This window comes from Xiphophorus hellerii, chromosome 9 (assembly GCF_003331165.1).
Source record: "Xiphophorus hellerii strain 12219 chromosome 9, Xiphophorus_hellerii-4.1, whole genome shotgun sequence".
NCBI lineage: Eukaryota > Metazoa > Chordata > Actinopteri > Cyprinodontiformes > Poeciliidae > Xiphophorus > Xiphophorus hellerii.
In genome coordinates this window covers 14,557,713-14,578,311 of record NC_045680.1, presented here as the reverse complement: position 1 = coordinate 14,578,311, position 20,599 = coordinate 14,557,713, and the positions used below count along the sequence as shown (strand labels likewise).

Sequence of the window (20,599 nt, the reverse complement as noted above, 5' to 3'; positions counted from 1 at the left end):
TTTTTAAAAATACAGAACAAGTACTTTAGTAGTTTGTGTGTAATGAATAATTCAATATGAATAAGCATCTAACAGTTCTATTTCAATGTGTTAAAATGAAACGGAGTCAATTTGTGTATTTCAAAGACATTCATTCATTGTTTTTCCCTCAGCAGAGCTTCCTGCTAAGGTGTACTTACTTACTTACTTTGTTGTAATAAGGAAGTTTCTATGAAGCGGTATCATTTGCATATTTTGTCCTCTTTGTCTCCCCACACTTTTCTAGCTGGTTTTGTCACCGTTTCACCCAAAGTGTTTGTTTCACTTAACCTTTCTCACCCACAGCAAGTTTGAAGTTCGCACCTTCTACTTCTACGCCCTCCAGAGGCTGCCGGGTGTGGTGCGCTCAGGGAAACCTCCACCCGTCTTCATAGAACTCCTTAAGAACCGCACAGAAGAGCCCTGGAGAGACTTCAACAGGTGTGAACAAGACACTCCTGCTTCATTCTCATTATTTGCTACTTCATCTTTTCCTGTCTGTGTGTGTGTGTCTGGTGTTTGCACATCCAGTTCCCGGGTGTACATGGCAGACCTGGAGTCAGCGCTGCATCATTCGCTGCGTGTGGAGCTGGCTCTCCAAAGTGTCATCAAAGGAAATGCTCTGACTGCTCTGAAAGCTTACATCTCTGTCCTGGCAAAGGTAGTCACAGCACATAGCACTTATGATCAGAGATGGCAGCATTCTGTACAAAAATATTCAATAAAAAACCAGTGTGGGTGATGTTTTTATTAAATCAAGATATGAGAAACCAAAATTATATCAGGGCTTTTATTTGACATCCTGCAGCAGAAATAAAATGTGGCACTATTTATGCAAACTGTAAGTATAAGTACATAAGTTCTATTGAACTAGAAAGTGGTCATCTTAAAGGAAAGTCAAAATGATTATTAAACCTGCATGGGCAAATTATTTTATATTTTGTTGCATTCAAGGACTTAAAAATATTTTCTCTCACAGCAAGCAAAAGATTAAACAACATTTTCCATTTAAATGAATTGCATTAAGTTTTAAAACATTTCTCACCATTTTTATTTTACGTAAAAACTTTATTAAAATGCAACTCCTATCCACTCTTATTTTCTTATTTTCAAATGCTGTAGGAGTGTAAGATACAGTTCTGTTTTTACTCTTCAATAACCTTTTTTTTTTATTTACAAGAATGATGGTAGAAGTTCTGGTGTATTTACAAAATCTTTTAAATAACATGCACAAAGGACATTGAATAAATTTTTGTTTGTTTTTCAATGCTTAATTTAGACATTTGAAAGTGTCTTCACAAATGCATGTTTACCCAGTAAGCAGTTGCAGCAGGTCACCACTAGATGGAGAGTGAGACAGCATAATGTTGGTTTACTGTGTAGATGTGAGCTTCATGTTCCCTCTTTATAACTATTGTTGTTTTAATCCTTCTCTGTCTAATTTGTGTTTGTTTAGGTTTGCCTAAATACTGTTGCTAAGGATGTTATGTTTCTGTGTGTTTTTTATTGCCACTGTTGAAGCACTTTGATTCGCGCTTTTGAAATCAGAAGTGGATGCCTTTCAGTGGGGAAGGAGCACAAAGACTCCCGTGGGAATGGTTGGCCCTCTTTATGCTGGCTCCCAGTGGGATTGAAGCGTGGCTGCCACCCACATGCAGCCCACAGCGACTTGTTAGTCTAAACAGGCTAAACCAGCCAACACGCCCCCTCCTCATCTCTACGCAGCAGCTATGATTTTTTTAATAAATCACTGTATAAACACAAGGAGTGTGGTTTAAAGAAAACAGATTTTATGCTTCATTTCTTTTCTTTGTTATGGCGGAAACCTTTTTCCTTACTACACATCACACACTCCTGCTTTACCTCTCTCCTCAGTGAGGGCGTGTGTGTGTGCCCACCAAGCCAGCATGTTGTGATGATGAGGCCTGACCTGCTAGCCGTGTCCCTGTTGGCTGCGCACCAGGGAGCTTCACTGCCCCAGTCTGCCACCAATCTCTCTGATTATATCCCACTCTCTTGGGAGGCGTTGCAGTAAGCCAGCTTCAGTCAGTGTCGGGGTGTGTGTGTGTGTGTGTGTGTGTGGAGGGCAGAGCGCCGTGGCCTCCCATTAGCTCCGGTTTGTTTAGTCAATGGTAGCAGGTCCCAGTGGTATTTTTAGCCTGTCTCCCCCCTACAAGAATAGAGCTGCCGCGACTCAGAAGGGGCTTTGTGTAGCTGAGGAGGATGTCATTGTTACGGCTGAACGCGACTTCTGACCGTCCTTATTGACTTCTGACTGAGCGCCCTTGCCTCAAACAGGCTTTGTTGTGAGCAGATGAGATGCCAAGTAGATTATGAAACAAAGATCTGATATCCAGGCCATTTTTTATAAGATGCAAAGATGTGTGTTCTTAAAATGAAGCTAAATTATTCAAACCTCTGGCAAGTTTAGATTTAAAATGGTTTTCAGGCAACCAAGAAGTTTGTTTCTGATTGCAAATGAGTTGATGTAAAAAGAGTATTACGTGGGAAATTTGTCTTTTTTTATTTACGTTTTATTTAAAGGAACAGGTTCTCGAAACTCTCTCATTCTAATAATTAATGAGAAAATCTCATTGATTGAAAACATCCACACTTCTGTTTGAAAGAAATAAGTTGATAAAAATTAGGATTACTTTAAATCTAAATCTTTGCAGCAGATTTTGTGATTTTTATGGTCAGCGGTAAAGCGCTTCCAAGAAGGTTGATTTTTCCATATAATATGAAGTTGAAATAAAACTTCAAAAGCTTGTTGTTGATTGTGGAATTGACTGAGGTTGTTTTTGCCCTGTGCTGCGCCAGGCTGATCCTGTACTGTGATTTCATCTGAGCACCTCAAATCTGATACAAGTTGACAAAAACCTTGTGACAAAAACATTTCAAAACATTTCAGAGTAAGAGGTGTTTGTCATCTTTCTCTACAAATAATTCATACTGGCATCAGTGAGCACTACATGATGGTAAATGATATTTTTCTTAACAACTGGTGCCCTGATAAACCAGTTTGTGCTTTTGGCTCTAACCTTGTAGTGAGCTCAGAACATGGAGCTTCTTATCTAAAAGCAGCCAACGGTTACAAAGTATGACACACAGATTTGAAAGCAATAAAGTATTTATTAGTTAATTAAATTATCTAATTTTAAAGCTGTATGCATTTGTAAACTTCCTGAACCTGAACTTCCTGAGTGAGTCAGAGAAGTTAGAGAGAAAGTGACTCGTAATGGTTTGACTTCAGGATTTGTGTCACAGTTTCACTCCAGTGTCACGCTCATTAATTACGACATGTCTTGATGGTGTTTTCTGCTGAAACAAGCAAGTCATCAAAGTTGTATTTGAATAAATTACTTTACATGTGATGTTGTTTTTAGAGCAAAAGTGTAGTTTTTATCTTGCACATTAATTTTGTTTCTCCGAAATGCTTGTTTTAAGATAACGGTTACAATTACGGCTAAGCTAATAAGATGCTTCTCATTTTATCAATTAACAAAATACTGGCAAACCTGAAAACGCAAGAAATGAATCCTGCTGCTTAATATACTTGAGCACTTTGGAGTAGACATTTGCATTAGCAAGTAAATAGTGTTGTTGCTTTGTTTGCCTGCTTGGAGCCAAACAAAGCAATGACAGCTTTATTGCTGAAGCCACAACCCCCGACATTAACACTGCAGAGGTAGAAGTTAAAAGATGTAATCCAGATTTAAATTAAACAGAAACAGCTGCTATTAAGAATGGAGAAATTCAGAGCCAAATGGTCTTTAATAACTTCATAAATTGTTATATTGCATAGTGTGATTAGAAGGGATGCAGAGTTTTTGTCTTTATACTCAACTTGTTTGCTGTTTGTTTTACCCTTTTGATGTTTGGTTTTTTTTGCACTTTTTGTTGTTTTGCATCACACATACACGCCTGCACACACACACACACACACTTCCCTCCCTTTTCCACCACAGGAACGTTTTCTTAATGCTTCAATAACTGATTGCTTTAAGTCAATTTCTGTAATCTATTTATGTCCAACAAAAATAACAAATAAACAATATCCCTCAACAGGAGGTCAGAGAAGTTTTGGCTTCTCATACCGAGTCCAAATCCGGTATGTAGGATGAAAACAACTTTAAAAATGTTAATACAATTACAATAAATTGTTAGATTTGATCATTTATTTGATTATTTGTTGACTAATTAGTCAGAAATGCTAAAATAAAGAAATGAACCAAGTGACTATGTCATAGATCAGTACCAGCCTGTGTTTATGAGTTTAAAATAATAATGTGCAACTATGTTAAAGAGGCGAATCGCCTCAAAGTCACTCCGCTACAAGCAAGCAAACAAAAAAAAAATCATTGACAATTAAGACCAAGCTACTAGAAAATGATTTTAAAAACTAGCTGGGAATGTCTCAATTTTCTGTAAATTGGCAGAAACTGAATTAATAGAGTTCCAGTTGCTGACACACCGGCAATAAAACGAAGTTTTATCACAAAGGTCTTTGGGTCATATATTGAAGCCCTCATTGCTCCAACAGGACCTCATTTGTGGGATTTTGTTGCTGTGTTTGTGTATATGTGTGTGTGTAAATGATTGTGCAGCACAAAGAGCTCTGGGTGCAGCCAGTTTATGACTGAATGAGTAATCAGCTGTTGCGTTTTGGCTCATCTCAAAGACACATAAATTTGAATTCTGTCATCATCTTCTTTCGTCCAATCCGCAGAAATGCTCCTAATACCCGTGTTTGTAATTCTGCTGTGTCCAATAACTACAGTACTCCCTATTATAGTATCTGCTGCTGTGGTCTTGTAGTGTTTTTCAGACCAAATTGTGATATTTCTAGATTTACATGTCTTGTCGAGGTGAATCCGGATTTTTTGAATGCGCTACATGTTTATGAGGATTTAGAAAAGTGGATCTCAGGAGGCATCAGGAGCATTACAGCGAGGTTTTTAAGGATTACACCTCCATCCTGCTTTTCTTGAAAGAAGCCCTGCAGCTCAGAGGGGAGACAAAGGGACAGGGGAATAAAACAGAGAATTAGGAGGGAGGGGGGAAGGCCTGGTCTGAAATGCTTCCGCCGTCTCACGCCTCCCGAGTCCAGGGCGAACATGCTCTACCTAAATCAGCTGCCAATGCAAGTATGAGCAACTACTAGAAAATATTTCCACTGCTTTTCACAACTGTAGGACGTTTGAACCTGTTTGTCCCTGCTGGATTATTCCCCCTGCCTTCCACCACCAGAGACTGGCCGGGTCGCCCTGCTACAGCCAACAGATGCGACCCTCTCAGGACCTTCTCACCACAAGCAGCCTGTGGTTTCTCAAGTGCTGCTGATACTAATCGGATGAGGGATGACATATTGCCAGGGTGAATGGGATTGTCATGGTCCAACTGGGATGGGATGGTGGGGGCAGCAGGGGTATATGGTTAAAGGAGGCGAAGTTTGTGTGTTTTTTTTAGTTTTCTTGAGCTACATCAGATATGGATGGTGCTTTCTTCTGTAGAGCAGAGAGATTGTGGAGATGATAAAAGCAGCAGCAGGGGAAAAAAATCGATAATCAGAAAGGATCCCTAATAAAGAATTTAACCACAAATGAATCATTTTAATGGTCCTGTCAGCTGAATATTTTTCATGCTTTGTTAAATATTGCTTCACTTAATGTTTATCTACAACTATGATAGTTGATGCAGATGCATATCAGTGTGCTAAGTGTAAACTTCTATTAGTGTAAATGGAAATATTCTGGATTAATGTTTGCAGTGACCTTTGCAGCTTTGGCGATTAAGACTTGACTATTGACATTAATGTCTGCAGACCATAATATAACTTTGCTTTGGCACCAAATGTCAGATTTAAAATAGTGTGTATCTGCTAAAACTGCTCCTGCTTCCACTTATAGTAAATGACAGGGAGATTTATTAGACAAATTTAGATAACACTGTTTTCTTCTTCAAGAAAATCGGTGGAGGCTATATCCTCATGAATATTGTTGCTTGGTGAGGCAGACTTAAGCCTGTTAGTGGAAAACACCTGCGTTTTCTGGTCTGCTTAAATTCATATGGATGTTAAAGGAGGTTTTCTGACTGGTTGGCACTCAGACATCTAATGCTCACCTAAACCTATTATATTACTGCAACAAGTGAGCTGCAAACATCACTAGTCATGGTCTGAACTTCACATCCCGACTTCAGCCTCTGGCACGTGTTCTGCTTGTGTTTATTATCAGTTCAAGCATTATATTATGAACACTGACCATTTCTTAGTTACGACACCTGTTGCTGTATGAGGATTAGAAAATCTGGGTTTACTGAGTTTTTAAGGGTCATTTAAACACTCTGCATAGATTTGGGGTAAAACAAAGGATCAATCTGTAGTGAAACTTCAGATACCGTCTGTTGAGTAAAGTAGAGGATGGGTGATGCTTTGTTTTCTTCCAAAGGCCCTAAAAGTATTGACTTTGTAAGCTTGTAAAACTACCTGTAGAATAAATGTAATTTTATCTGGATTAACTCAATATCTCGTTGTGAGATTATGCTATTATGGAAGAGGATTAGTTTCATTGATATGTAAAAAAGAAAATCTATATTTCTTTTTGTCTGAATTCTGAGAAATATCTGATGTTAAAGTCATAATTCTGAAAACAAAGTTTATTTTTGTTTAGGGTTCTGCTATTTTATCTGGGACAAAAAACATGTTTGGTGAAAACGTTACCAAGCAAGTGTTTCTATTTGGGGAACAAACACTTGATCCTTGCACTCAGTCCAATTGTGCACAAACAGAACACCTCTTACTATAAGATTATAAAAGGCATTTAGCTGAATTCATAAAAGCAGTCCACCTTTTTACTCTGTATGTTGTTAGCAGAAGGCATGAGCTGTTCTCTTTGTTACGTTGTTCGCTTGAAGACTTGCACGTCTCAGTCTGTCATCAGTGGTCTCAGGCGCCCATCAGCTGGATTTCCTCTTTCTGTTTTCGCTCCCTTCTTGCTAGATGCCCTCTCGTGTTTCCTCCAGCTGTGGTAGTTACTGTGGTGACCGTGGTTAGGAGTAAACACGCACCAGGAGAAAGCTTGCTGAGGGCGCGTCTAAGTGGTTGTTAGTGGCTTAGGAGGTGAATCTTAATGAAGGAAGAGGCTTAAGCTCGGCTTTTGTCACACTTACTTACGTTGTTTTTAAAGGTGCGGAGAAGAAAACCGCTCGACCCTCATTGTCTGAGCAGTGTGCAAGCCCGACAAAACATTATTGGACACATGATGTAATCCAGGTGTGCAAATAATGATGTAAGTTTGAACTAAATAGATGAATTATGGGGAAAAAATATCCAAGCGATGAGTGAAAGATACAGGTGGACCCATCAGGCTAGAAAAAGACGACATGTTATTCAATTTTATAAAAACGGACAAGTTCTCGGATCTGTAAAATTTAGTAAACGAGAAGAAAATCCTGTTTCACAAATGTAAACTTGTGCATTTCTGTGCCATGGTAGTTTTACCATCACAAATGTGATTATGACATGACGAAATATGGAACACAAGGCATGAATATTCTTTCAAGGTGCTGTTCGTTTCAGAGATTACTGCTATATTAATCTGGTTTTGATTTTACGGTTGGTTGTTAAACTATCTGCTCACTCATTGGAACTGAATACAAAATTCATGTTTGAATGTTGTTTGCAAATATTAACAAGTATTCCTGCGAAATGACTGGTACCCAAAAAGGTAAACTCTTCTCACCCTCTGATTGGCATAAAAGCCATACTGCTCTCCAGTCCAGAGTTGTTATTGTTTTCTAAAGGAAAACAAATTGTAAGACCAGGTTAGTAGAAAGCTGTTCAGTGCAGCAATATCAATGACTGGCTTGTGCATTCACTGCTTTTCACCATGAGTCTGTTTTCATTTGTTTAATAAATGTGTTTTATTGTGAAGAAAACATTTTAGCTGCTTCTTGTCCACCCACCTCGGCTGCACAGTGACGCATCCTTCAGATCACAGCATATAGAGACTGTTGGGTGTGTGGCATAAATAAAATACAATTTAAAATATTTAACCGTTTTCAGCATATTCTGATTAAACCAATAATAACTGTAAGTTCCAGTGGATATAGTTATAAATAGTACTTCTTAAGGTATACTTAGTTCGGTGAGGATATAGATGTAGATATTTATGAGTTGCGGAGATTACGATAAAGCTATTTGTCTGTTTGCTAACAATAAAAACTACAATTTAGTCGCTTCTCAGAAATACAAGACTGACAATAAATCTATGAGAGGCACATCAGTTCATGAGACCTCAGTTCTCTGAAACTTTAAAATAAAACATCTCCTATAATTGCGCCGAGAAAAAGCTATCGGAGAGTCAAAGTGTTTCTAAATCTACAGTCTCCTATGTATTAAGTCACACATTGTGGATAATGTATAACTTTGTGCTAATATAGTTCTCTCCTGGTTTCGCCCAACCAAATTACAAAGAAGTCCTGAATATAAACCTTTGCTGATATGTGATTGATTGCAGTGCTCCTCTTGCATTATTTTTCTCCCAGAATCAGAAATACTCAGGGTATTAGATTATGTTTTTTATTCAGGGTAGCATAAAAAAACATAATCTAAAATAAGAAAAAGTAAGATGGCTAATGTCTGCTTTTATTGTTCTGTTTGTCTCTCCAGTACTTCCCCGGCCGTCCTGTGGTGATGAACTTGTTAAAGTCTCTGAACTCTTGGCTACAGAACCAGAATGAAGGTCCCATTTCCTACGAAGCTTTTAGAGAGCGAGTGGATAACACAGCACAGGTATGCAAACACTTTACTACTAACAGAAGCATAAAGCACACCATTGACGTTGTAAATTGTGCCTTGTATTGTTATATAAAAGACAAGGAGTGAAGTGTCAGATTGCCAATCGTCACAAAATGAGCCCAGACTGTAAAGTCGAATGTCTGTGAGAAGGCTTTTCATTTCTCAGAGAAGCACAGTCACCTCAGAGAAAATACTTAAACCCTAAACCTATCATATTTGAAATATCAAAAAGTCTTTCTATGCAGGATCAGAACAAAATCTAGATTTCTGAAGATAAATTTGTCCTTAATTCCTTTTAATTCCTATCTGAGAATCTGTTGTCTTTGGAGTGAAGCCTGCATGCCTCCAGTGTGCAGCCCCTTGCTAATTGAAAGAGTCACTTACTTACATCATTAGCTTTTAGCAGACGAATCAATGGATCAATGAATCAATGGGAAGGTATGAATAGACTTCACCTCAGTGGAAATGGATTGTGCATGAACACGCAAGCGTCCACACACAAAATCTTTACTATTGACAAGAGAGTAATCCTGTCAGTCACTGCAGTGACGGCGATGCAGCACAGCGAGTGAAACGACTTTATGTCAGAGAAAATATGTTGTTTGATTCAGCTGCAGCTCTTGGTTAGAGAACTGGATAGCCTCTGTTCATTAGTGGTGGGTCGAGCCATTAACCTGAGTCTGACTTCTCATTGATTGGGAAAACTGCGTGGAACGGCCTTCATTAAGTCGAACAGGTTGGGAGTTCCTGGAGAGACGCTTTAATTGGTAGAGGATTCTCGTAATTCTGTGGAAACTGTAAATTCCCATTGTTCTGAAGAAGACACCTTTTTGACATGTCAAAGCAACAATCTGCAATGAACTCACTTAAAAAACTCAACTTTTACTAAATTATAGATGGTTTAAATCTGTAGCAACATATACAAGTGAAATTAGATGTATTTTTCCCCTTAACACCACATGAATGTAAAAACTTTTTTGTTTTCTGGACTTGCTGGTTTCCATCCTGGCAAAGAAATTGTCATGCAATCAAGGAAATATAAGCTGAATCATTAGAATAAATGGTAATCCTTAAGCCATTGTATCTTGGTTGCACATCTGCCTTGTGTTGCAGCGATGGAGGAAGAAGCACTTTTAGAAAATTACGTTCCAACATCTCTGTTGTACCCACCTAACCCTGTATCATGCTTAATTTCATCACCAGCTGCAGATGTTTTGGACATGTTGGAAAACTTGTGCTGCATGAGGGCCACAGTCAGTCATGATCCCAATACAAACATGTTATTCACATTCAAAGCACATAAAAAGTGATAAACATGCTCTTATGAAATAACTTGATTTTCCAACAATTCTTCATTTCCTCACATTTAGACCTGCATAGCAAGTTAAATGCTAACAAAATAGAAAAATTTGTGACAGCAGATTTGCTAATAATTGCAACATGACTTTTTGAACGTCTTTATCATATTTAATTTATTAAACTTTATCATTGTAGATTGTTTTTCTTATTCCGTTTCTCCTTTTTTCCTTGTGTTTCCTTTCTGTCAGGTTCCAGACGCTGCGTTGCCTGAGGGAGTGAGGTGGGTGGGCTGCCAGGGTTCACAACCCCACTTCAGACGTTATCCTTGTGGGGTCTGGACCCTCTTCCACGTTCTCACTGTCCAGGCCAACAACGCTGGAGGCTCAGGTGCAAACATTTTGCATTGTTGTGAATAAAAAGTTTCTGTTTTTAATGCTTGCTAAGACAGTGGAGGGCTGAAAAAACACAACACCTGAGGAAGCATGAAGATTTATTGGGATTTATGTTTTATGCTTATTTAAATTTTCCTATATTGTGTCATTTTATAACATCTGAAATTGAGCCTAATTGGGACTGTGTGAAAAGGGATTATATTAGATTAGAGGAATGTGAGTGGGTAATAAAACGGGCAGATGACCAGAGGCTCTGCTCCTGGCAGGGACCTTAATCTCCCACTAAACAAACACACACACACACACACACACACACCCCGACTCACCCCCACACACATGAGATGCATGTAGAGGTTAATCCCGAGGTTTATGGACCATCATGCGACCTGCAGATGGACCGGTCAAAAGGGGTGTCCATCTGGACCCCCAAAGACCACCATCCTAATGAGCCCATGTGCTCACTTCCTCCACATGTTACCATTTGAGGGTTTTTCTATCAACACTTTGCAAATAATACAAAGGTGCCCATACTGTCTTTATTTTCTATTCACCTGATAAACACACGCAGGTGTCTGTGCACACCCTAACCTGTGGCTAAGTTCATCTAAAGGGCCAGCTAAGCTCAGAACAAAAGCAAATGACAAAGGGAAAATATGTTTCTGGACTGTTGAGGTCCTGAGACAGCAGCCTGGCCACCATTCACACAGAGTGTTAACGACATTTAATCTCCAGATTGGGTTATCCCATTCTCAGAGATTATTCACCTCAATATGGTGTTAACCCAGCTGCATGTCACTGTGGGCCCACAGATTCATGGGAAGACTCACTGGTGTTCAGGCTGTAGCCATTAGTTTCTTAAAAAATAGTGGATTATAAGTTAAAAGGATAAAATTGCTCATCTTGACCTCACTGATTAAACTCATTATTCTCCTCCAGATCCAAAGGAGGTGCTAAATGCAATGAGAAACTACATCCACAACTTCTTTGGCTGCAGATATTGTGCAGACCACTTTGAGAACATGGCGAGGGAGGGTCTGGAGGAAGTGACTACGCTGCCATCAGCAGTCCTGTGGTTGTGGTATCGTCACAATCGAGTCAATAACAGAATTGCAGGTAAGAGTCGCCACAGCAGCTAAACTGTTAATGCCAGAGCTCCTCTGGTCCTTGGAAGATGATGTCCTCTATATTTTAGCTGTATTTTTGCTCCAACAAAACTGAAGGAGCTGAATACACACCATCTGCTGAGAATCCATTCAAACTAGAGGTGATTCAAATCAGGAACGCATCTTTAAAACCATTTAACTCCAGCTTTAGAGGACCAGAAACCCCCTACCATGTTTTAGACGGTTTTAATGCCCGGCCTGCACTGATCTGGTGTTAAGATAGTACTTTAACAAATTTATGAGTTTAAACACATTAACATATCCATACAATGATTGTTTTCAGGTTCACACATGAAAAAAAGAGTAATATGTCATTAAGTGAAAGGAAAGTGACACATTTTTAAAAATTTTCTGACTGCTAATTCCTTTTGAAGCCAACTAATTGCACTTAATTTTAGACATATAACTGAATAGAGATGCCACGGTTTTCAGATTTTTATTTGTAAACATTTTCAAGCTACGTATAATTTTCCTCAATTTCTCAGGTGTTCACTACATCGTGCATAAAGTTTCTACACAGTACACTAAAGTTTTTGCTTCTAATGTGACAAATATACCTTTACAAGACACATATGATTAAATATCTCAAATATAAAGGTGGCTTTTTGCTGTCTTAGAAAACTTTGTGATTGCAGAGTTCATCATAACAGTGTAAAATAGAGCAAGTATAGATTTCTGGGCTTTAGCAGTGTGGAAACCTTTGTTTTATACATTTGAATTATTCTTAGGTTTAAAGTAGTTTGACAAATAAAGCTAAAAGAGGTTGCCTACACTTTTTAGAAAATCTAATGTTTCTTTATGATCTTAACTCTTTACTAACAGATTATTAGTGGAAAACACAGGTCTCTGGTTTATAGCTGTAAAGAAAAGTAGACACTTAAAACTAATGTTGCACCTGTTTACACCAATTCACCTCCTGCCTTTTCATTTTCCCATCCTGTATTTCCCTGTTTTCAACACCAATTGGGATCAGAAGTTTTACCTTCCAATATTTTGGGTTGTTCTTAAGATCACTTGGTCCTAATTGGATTAAAGGAGGGTGAGGGGAAGAAGGATGGATCCCCAGATCAGACACCAGCTGTCATTCCCGTCTTAGTCCTCCAACTTTTAGCTGCTTCAGCCACCCCCCATTTTCTCCTGACCCCCTCTTGGCCTTCTTCTGCCTTTGCTTTGCCCCTGCACTGATCACCCAGCAGACCCCCACTACTGTTCGAAAACGTTCCAACCATTTTTTATTAATCTGCCAGAATTTGCCCTAGCTATCTGTGCAGGAATGTGAGTGTTAGTCCTTCAGTTAATTAATATGAAATTATTTTTATGTTTGCATAAGAAGTTTCCTCATCTATAAAGATGCACAAGTCAGAATTTTGTAGTTCATTTCCAATAAGGATTTTTTTGTGGTACTTTAATGTATTTTTTTAAGCAAAGTTTCAGATTTCTGTTTTAAAACCAAATGACACAAACAGCATTAAAAATCTGTTATGTTAGTGTTCCTGATTTGACCAGTTATTAATTATTAGTATTGGGAACGGGTGATGTTACACCATTCATGTGTGAGACGGCACTATAAAAAACATGGTTTTTCTAATATTTTAATGTAAATACTTCATAACTGCAAAGTTCAGCACAACAGTATAAAATAGAGCAATTTTCCTGTAGCAGCCTTCCTGTTATCACCTTGAAGTTTCACTCTCTCTCACTGTCATTTACCCTGCATGAACACACACTTATCTCAACATGCTGCAGAAATTCAGTTGCCATTTAAATGGCATCTTGTGTTTCTTCTAACTTTATTTTTTAACACACTTAAAAAGCTTAGCTGAAGATAATGGTACCAGTTTGTCTCTTTATTTTACTTAGTTTCTGACTGGTCCACCTGTTATTGCTAATCATTCTAATAATTTATCTGGTCACAAGCAGATTTCTTTGTATCTCTATTTATCAGTATTTAATGTCCCCTCTATGTACTTTTCATATTAACTACTTGTGCTCTTCCAGCAAATTATTCTTCATTATGAAAGTGGACTTTGATAAGTATCTCTTCCTGTCTGCCAGTGTGTGATTTCATTAAGAACAACTATGTCATTAACAGCCTACTTTGTTAAATCATGATCTTTTGTTTGTGTGTTGCTGTCCCCCTCTCTGGGATGGTTTGTGTCCTGGACAGCAGGACACAAAAGGACACCCGTCCCTGTGCGTCTCTCCTCCCCTGACACTGAAACACCATGCAACTCGTCCCCCTTCTACCCATCCATCTTTCTTTGGCTGTCGTTCCTCTCTCTTTCCACTCACCGTCCCTTGGGACTCATAGCCTCCGCTTGACAAGCAATAGAGCTGCATCCCTGCTGGATAGCTCCCTGAGGAGAGACGGATCTGCCCACACACACAAACACACTCACTATTCCCAAGTTATTATATGACGGCAGGTGGCAACCACCCTGACACACGCCACACACGCTTCCCCTGCTGTACTCCGCCCCGCCCACCGACAAAGCAGCTCATGAACATCCTCTCTGCCTTTGTGAGGCGGGTCAGCTGTGAGGTCCACAGCAGAGAGGCTGTGGGAATTACAGAATTGGTTGCGTTTGTTTCAGTGAGTGGCGGCGTCTTCCCTGAGGACAAGCACACTCCATCTCCCTATCCAGGCAACCCCTCCTCTTCCGTTGTTCCTGAAGTGGAGCTCTTTAGCACGGCTCCCCGCCCCTCCTTTTACAAGCAGCCATGCATGAAAGATCAGCTATTTGTAAAGCAGCCGGACAATTAATTTAGCTGGCAACAAAGAGGCCCCAGGGCCCTGGGCCTTGCAGCAGCTGAGTTAAGACTGGTGGCAGCTCCATCCTGTTGCTGCATGTCAACAGCTGAGACTGAGACACATTTCTGCAGACAGACCAGCTCTGCAGCAGCAGGATCGTCTGCCTTTGCTGGCAGGTACAGTGCGTCCGGAAAGTATTCACAGCTCTTCACTTTCCAAATTTTTTTATGTTATGGCCTTATGACAAATTGCATTAAGTTAATGTTTTCCCTAAAAATTCTAAATACAATTATCTTATTACAACAATGTGGAAAAAGTTTCAGATTTTGCAAATCGAAAACAAATAAATCACATTTAATTAAGTCTTCATATTCTTTGCTACGAAGCTCAACATTGAGCTCTTTCCACTAATTATCCGTACAACTTAAATGAAGTCCACCTGTGGTAAATTCAGTTGATTGGACTTAATTTGGAAAGGCACACACCTGTCTATGTAAGGTCAGTCAGAGCACAAACACCACGTTTTCATTTCAAGTGAAAGCGTGGTGCTTTCACTTGACATGAACTTTCAAGTAATAGAAAAATAGAGACGCCTTAAAGTTTTTGCTCTGGACATTAGTCATACATCCTGGCAGTCATCTACATTATTACGCATTACTCTGTGGTATAATTGATTCCTGTTCACCAGTTTAGTGCTGATGAAGCTGGTTCAACGATGCATATTTATAAAAATGTTTGCCTGGATCTGACAGCCGCTCGGAAACAGGCTCCTGTGACAATATCGGTGCAGCTGGAGTCACTGAAGTCACTCTGTTCCCAAACATGGCGCCTCATTAGAATAAAGGAGGAGGTGGGGAGGCATATGAAACGTGCACTAACACCAGCTAAGAAGCAGCACACACACATTCACGCCTACTAGCAGCCGTCAATCCAAGATACAATAAAATTGATGTATCCTTTATGTAAAGCACTGTATGCAGAATACGTACACACATGACTGAGATTAATCTGGAGGTGGTGGAGGATGTAAATTGACAGCGCTGTAAAGTGACAAACCCGCTGCTGCTCTGCTTATTCCCTTTTCACACACACACACACACCACATACACAAATATACACACAATGGCCTGCTGGTGACAAGCAATTTATTACTGGATGCTGCCCTCATTGTGTGTTTCTGTGTGTCCTTGTGAACAGTGGCATCTTTTTAAGCTTGATTTTTGCGTACATGCGCTCATGTTTGTTCTGCCAATCTAGTTGTAGGTGTGCAGCAGCTACAAACAAGAACACATTTAAGGAGAAAGTTTCCAATTCATTAGAAGGGCAGCTCCCGCCTGAGTTTCTGTCGCCCCCATCGTCAATTTGGAGATTAGGGTTTGCTTTCAGGGGTCTGTGGAGAAACATGACAGGTGGTTCGGAGCACAGAGGTCTGCCGCCTGAAAACAGCGGAGCTGTGTGTTTGTTTGAGGGGAGAAGCTGTCCACTTTGGTAACATCTATTATCTCACCATCCCTCCCACTGGGACACCCCCAGAAGCCCATCGATCATTGTTAGACCCTGTCATATGAACACACTCGCAGACATGCACACAAACACACACAATGTCAATCCATAGATTACATGCAGACAAACGCTGACGGGTGATTTACATATACACACTCAAACGGATACATTCACATATGCATATGGGCACTTAGTTTTTACGAGCACTGGGATAAGATGTAATGGGTTCACCACAGATTGCATCCCGTCCTCCATGCACTTAAATCCTTCAGTCAACAAGGAGAGGAAAAGAGGTGACAATAGAGGAAGCGGCTATCTGGAAACAAAACTTTGTTTTTTTTCTAATCTGCTGTAGTTATTGCAATAATTTAAAGTAGAATTAGATGTATCACTTAAAACGTTAAATTATGATGGTGCTTATCAAAAATATTTTACATTTTGTATTATATGGATTATATCTGTATAGAAGGTAAGGTGTTCTGTAGAAATTCTTAGATATTTCTCATTCATAAGCTGTTAATTCATAAACACTGTCTTTAACTAAAAGTGCAAATTGACCTGTTCTTTGCAGTTTATCACATTTGCTCAAAATTCTTCAACAAGACTTGAGCAAGAAAAAAACAAAACAGGAACATGTCACTGATGGTGCAAATATTAGCAACGTTGCCTCTTGGCAAGAAAGTCATCTCTGTGCAGATTTTGCCTCTGTGCATGTGTGGATTTTTTCCATAGTCTAAAAAGATGCATTGTAGTTTAGCTGAATTGCTCTTGAGTCTAAGTTTGTGCCAGCAGACTTGTCTGTCTGTGTGTTGACCTGTGATGACTTGTCGACCCATCCAGAGAAAACTTTAAGTTCCAAGGATTCAGCAGGTGTGGAAAATGGACGAATGAATAAAACCAAATTCATGTTTTAAAACCCTGATGAATGAACTTATTGCTCCTCAAGTAACTATAGAAAAGAATCCCATGAATTATGGGACCGGAGTTGGTTCCTTTTTTATGGTCATTGGCCTGATAAAGTTGACAAAATTCTGACAAGAATTGATTTGCAGTTTCTGACATAAAAGCATTGCAATCCCAGGCAAGGAATTTTTAAAAGTAAAAATATAAATATAGATACTGTTTTTGCTAGTATCTGGAATATGCCTTCAGTAAATTTCTTGAAAAAATTAAAAATAAACACACACATCCAGAAACAAATAATGAAAAAAATAATATTGTCAGAGTTTAATTTCTGTAAAGGTTCAAATGCTGTCAAACATCAGTAGCTCTTAGCAGCCGGCAACAAAAGGCCTACATTGTTAATTAAATGTTTAAATACATATTCTTGATGTAAGCAGTCTGTCTTTTTGTTTTGCTACTGTTTGTATTTTGACCAGATAATAAAATTATAAAAAATGCTCACATGTGCTATCACAATATAACACATGTTGATCAAAAAAAAGAAGCAAAAATAAGCAATAAGAAACTGATGATAATGCAATGTATTTGACTAGAGAGAAGCAGATTAACTGTGAAATTTAAAGAAAAATACACACAACATTCTCTCAAATTTCAGGTCTTTCTTTTGTCAATGCATTTATTTCTTAGCTGTTGCTCCTCTTTTCTCTCCTGTGTGACTGAGATCATGTTAAGCTTTAATACTGTGTGTCTGTGATCATCCCCACCAGGTGATTTGAGTGAAGACCCTTACTTCCCAAAGATCCAGTGGCCGTCCCCGGAAATGTGTCCGTCCTGCCACACGGTGAAGTACAACGGCGAGCACACCTGGAACAAGGCGCAGGTTATTCCCTTCCTCGGGTCCTACTTCTCCTCCAGCCACATCCTAACAGGTACTCTTTAATCTAGTGGTTTCTTTTTTTAGGAAAGAACAAAAACGTTGAAGTCTTTTACGTTCAAGAGCTTTAGAAAGTCACAGCTCTACATCTGGACTGATCAGAGTGTGTTTAAGTCTGTCCAAACCATCAACCTTGTCATAGAAACAGGATGCATATTAAAGTGTTTAAAACTACTGCAAGGCAGTCATTATTGAAATGTCTTTTTCTGTTTCAGATTATCTTGAGAATGAAGACAAGATTTTGGAAAAGCAAAGGGCAAAACATTCCCATCAGCTGCAAGAGTCACTGGTTCAAAGACATGCAGACAGAATAGTTAGGGAAGCCTCAAACCCCATTACATCTCCGCCGCCATCATCTGTGCAAGAAGGGGAGGAAGACGAGGGACCTCAAGAGGAAGAAGAAGAAGAGGGACCACAGGATGAAACGGAGGCTTATGAGGAGAACAACGAAGGCGGGGAGGAAAATCCAGCTCCTGCAGCTAGCGACCGCGGCCACCAGCAGGCTCACCGGATACCGAGCATCATCGGGATGAGGCTTCGTCCGCGGAGGGAAGACATCGTGGATCTCGACTCGTTTGTGAACCAGCATTTTAAGGCCAAGGCTCTGCAAATGGCTGCTTCCAGCCTGGTTAAGCAACGCACCCTGCAAACAAAGGTAGAGCAGGAGCCCCGCCCAGCGTTCGGCCTCGGCATCGAGCTGGACGCAGGACTCGGCATGGTGGGCCTGCAGCCAGTGGATGAATTCAATGAGATGAATTCAATTCACCAAGGAAAGGGGCTGAAAAAGCGAGAACTGGCAGGGCAATATTTCAGGAGGGAGGTTGAGTTGAACCATAGAGGCCACTGGATGTCTGTGATTAGCGTCGGTTTCTCAAATCTAGACATTAGCTTGTGTGTCATTCTTTATGCCCTTTCTTTCACATGTCTTCTAGCCATGTGCGTTTTCTTTAGAAACCGCCTCAGGAGACGAAGGTTTAAATTCGCTATGCCTTGAACTAAACATGTAAAATTTCACCTGAGCATCTCACTTTCACTGGGTTAAAAGGGAATTTGTCAAGCTGTGGGAACATGACTTTTATTTTTAAAACTTTGTCAGTGTGGATGTCTTGGGTTAGTGGTGAATTGCTTTAATTAAAAGAAAATCAAGATGGTACTTCGAGTATCTTCCAGATTCATTCCAGAGAGATGGTTAGTGGTGTAAAATTTGCGCAGATACAGTAAATGTATACTTCCATACGTTCCTGTTTGGGGCGTTGAAACTCCTTCAGAGATAACTTGTTTTTGTCCTTTTTTCCTCCACTAGTCGAGAAAAATCAGATCCACTTTTTTTTGTTTTTTAGCTAAAATTTTCTCCCCTCTTTTCATGCCTTTTAGTTGTGTTACATCTTTATAATGCTTCTATAACCCCTTTAAGATTACTTATAAACATGGTTTCTATCAGTCATGCGAATAGTAAACTGTCTTGAACATTAGCCACCTTAAACCTATTTATCTTTCAAAGTGTTTATTTAAAATTAATTGTTTTAAGGCAGCCTTCTCAATGCTTAATTTGGTTTGTGTCGTCTCATACTGTAAGAGGACCAGTCAGTCTTTGAGCTGAGGAGATCAGTCCGGTACGTCTCTCTGCTTTTCAATGATATTTATCAGATGTCTTGGAATAAAAGATTACATTTCCTAGTCCACATGGTGGGATAAACTGGTTGCTGTTGTGCTGTGGAATGATAAAAGTTCACACTGGAAAATGTTTCAGAAAAGGCTTGATTTGTTAGTCATCTCACATAAAATTTATATTTGCCACTCTGAATCAATAAAATTATTTTTGATATGTTTCTTGCTTTTTTGTGCTTTGTGTCTTAATAGTTAAACTGAATTATTTGCACAGTTTTTGGGCTATATTACTAATTCTAAGACTATAATACCCTTTTTCATAAGTTACTCATTTATAGATATAAAAACTTCATATCAATAATAATAAGTAAGGACTGGTCTATACTGTTGTCAAAATTACACTCAAAGTCAAAATTATGACGGGACTTTTTGACCACAATCGGTGAAGTGAAAAACTGGACTATCAAATGATACCCTTTTAGTATATTTTTGAATTCCTATAACTCAGTTTCAATCTTGTCTTATGACAAATGATTTTATCAAACTTGATAGGGCATTTCTTAATTTTATGTGGAACATAAAAACATCTAGATTGATAATCCTCCCAGTAAAACTGTATTTGTTTTCTCCAGATCTAAAAACCTTCTTGTTCAAATTCACAGTTTCGTGGAAATGGTCAGCATCTTAACACACATAGTTTCTGAACCACTCATGTCACCGGGCATATCCTATCCTGTGACGTGAGTTTTACTCATACTGACCCTAACGCTTGTGGTTATTGCAATTGCAACATCCAGGTATTGCTACAAAATAAAAATGTTGCAAACTGATTATGTGTAGCTTTTCTTCAGTCTTTCTGCCAGTCTTTGCCAGTCAATTTGAACAATTCTTGGACTGTATCAACTTTTTATTTAATTCTTTATGTCTTGGTGTCAAAAATACCCCTGAAATCCAAACAGTTGTGACAATGTGTCATCCACTGGTCAATGAAGTGAAACCTATTCCGTAAAAAGGTTCAAAACAAACAAGTTAAATCATAGCACGCACTCTCTTAAAATGTTTTTATCCCGTGTTGCTGAGCATATTCAGGAATACCAGATTTTGTTTTTGTTTTGACCAAGACTACAGGAACAAGAGGCAAGGAGGATCGGGGTGTTACATGTAGAAATGGGGGCTTAAACCATCCAAGGTTGAAGGAAAAAGCCTGTTGCCATCTGTTGTGGACCG

The 20,599-nt window shown here is 39.2% G+C and overlaps 1 protein-coding gene across 1 annotated transcript in view; it reads left to right on the top strand.

The window, feature by feature from the left end:
- qsox1 (quiescin Q6 sulfhydryl oxidase 1) overlaps positions 1-19,593 on the top strand; it is a 30,234-nt gene extending 10,641 nt beyond the window's left edge. The window contains exons 7-13 of the mRNA XM_032572622.1: positions 325-459; positions 550-679; positions 8,690-8,812; positions 10,366-10,504; positions 11,446-11,622; positions 17,598-17,759; positions 17,980-19,593. Coding sequence (XP_032428513.1) covers positions 325-459; positions 550-679; positions 8,690-8,812; positions 10,366-10,504; positions 11,446-11,622; positions 17,598-17,759; positions 17,980-18,758 — 1,645 coding nt within the window. The 3' untranslated portion in view covers positions 18,759-19,593. The remainder of the gene's footprint in view (positions 1-324; positions 460-549; positions 680-8,689; positions 8,813-10,365; positions 10,505-11,445; positions 11,623-17,597; positions 17,760-17,979) is intronic.
- The last annotated feature ends 1,006 nt before the right edge of the window (positions 19,594-20,599 follow it).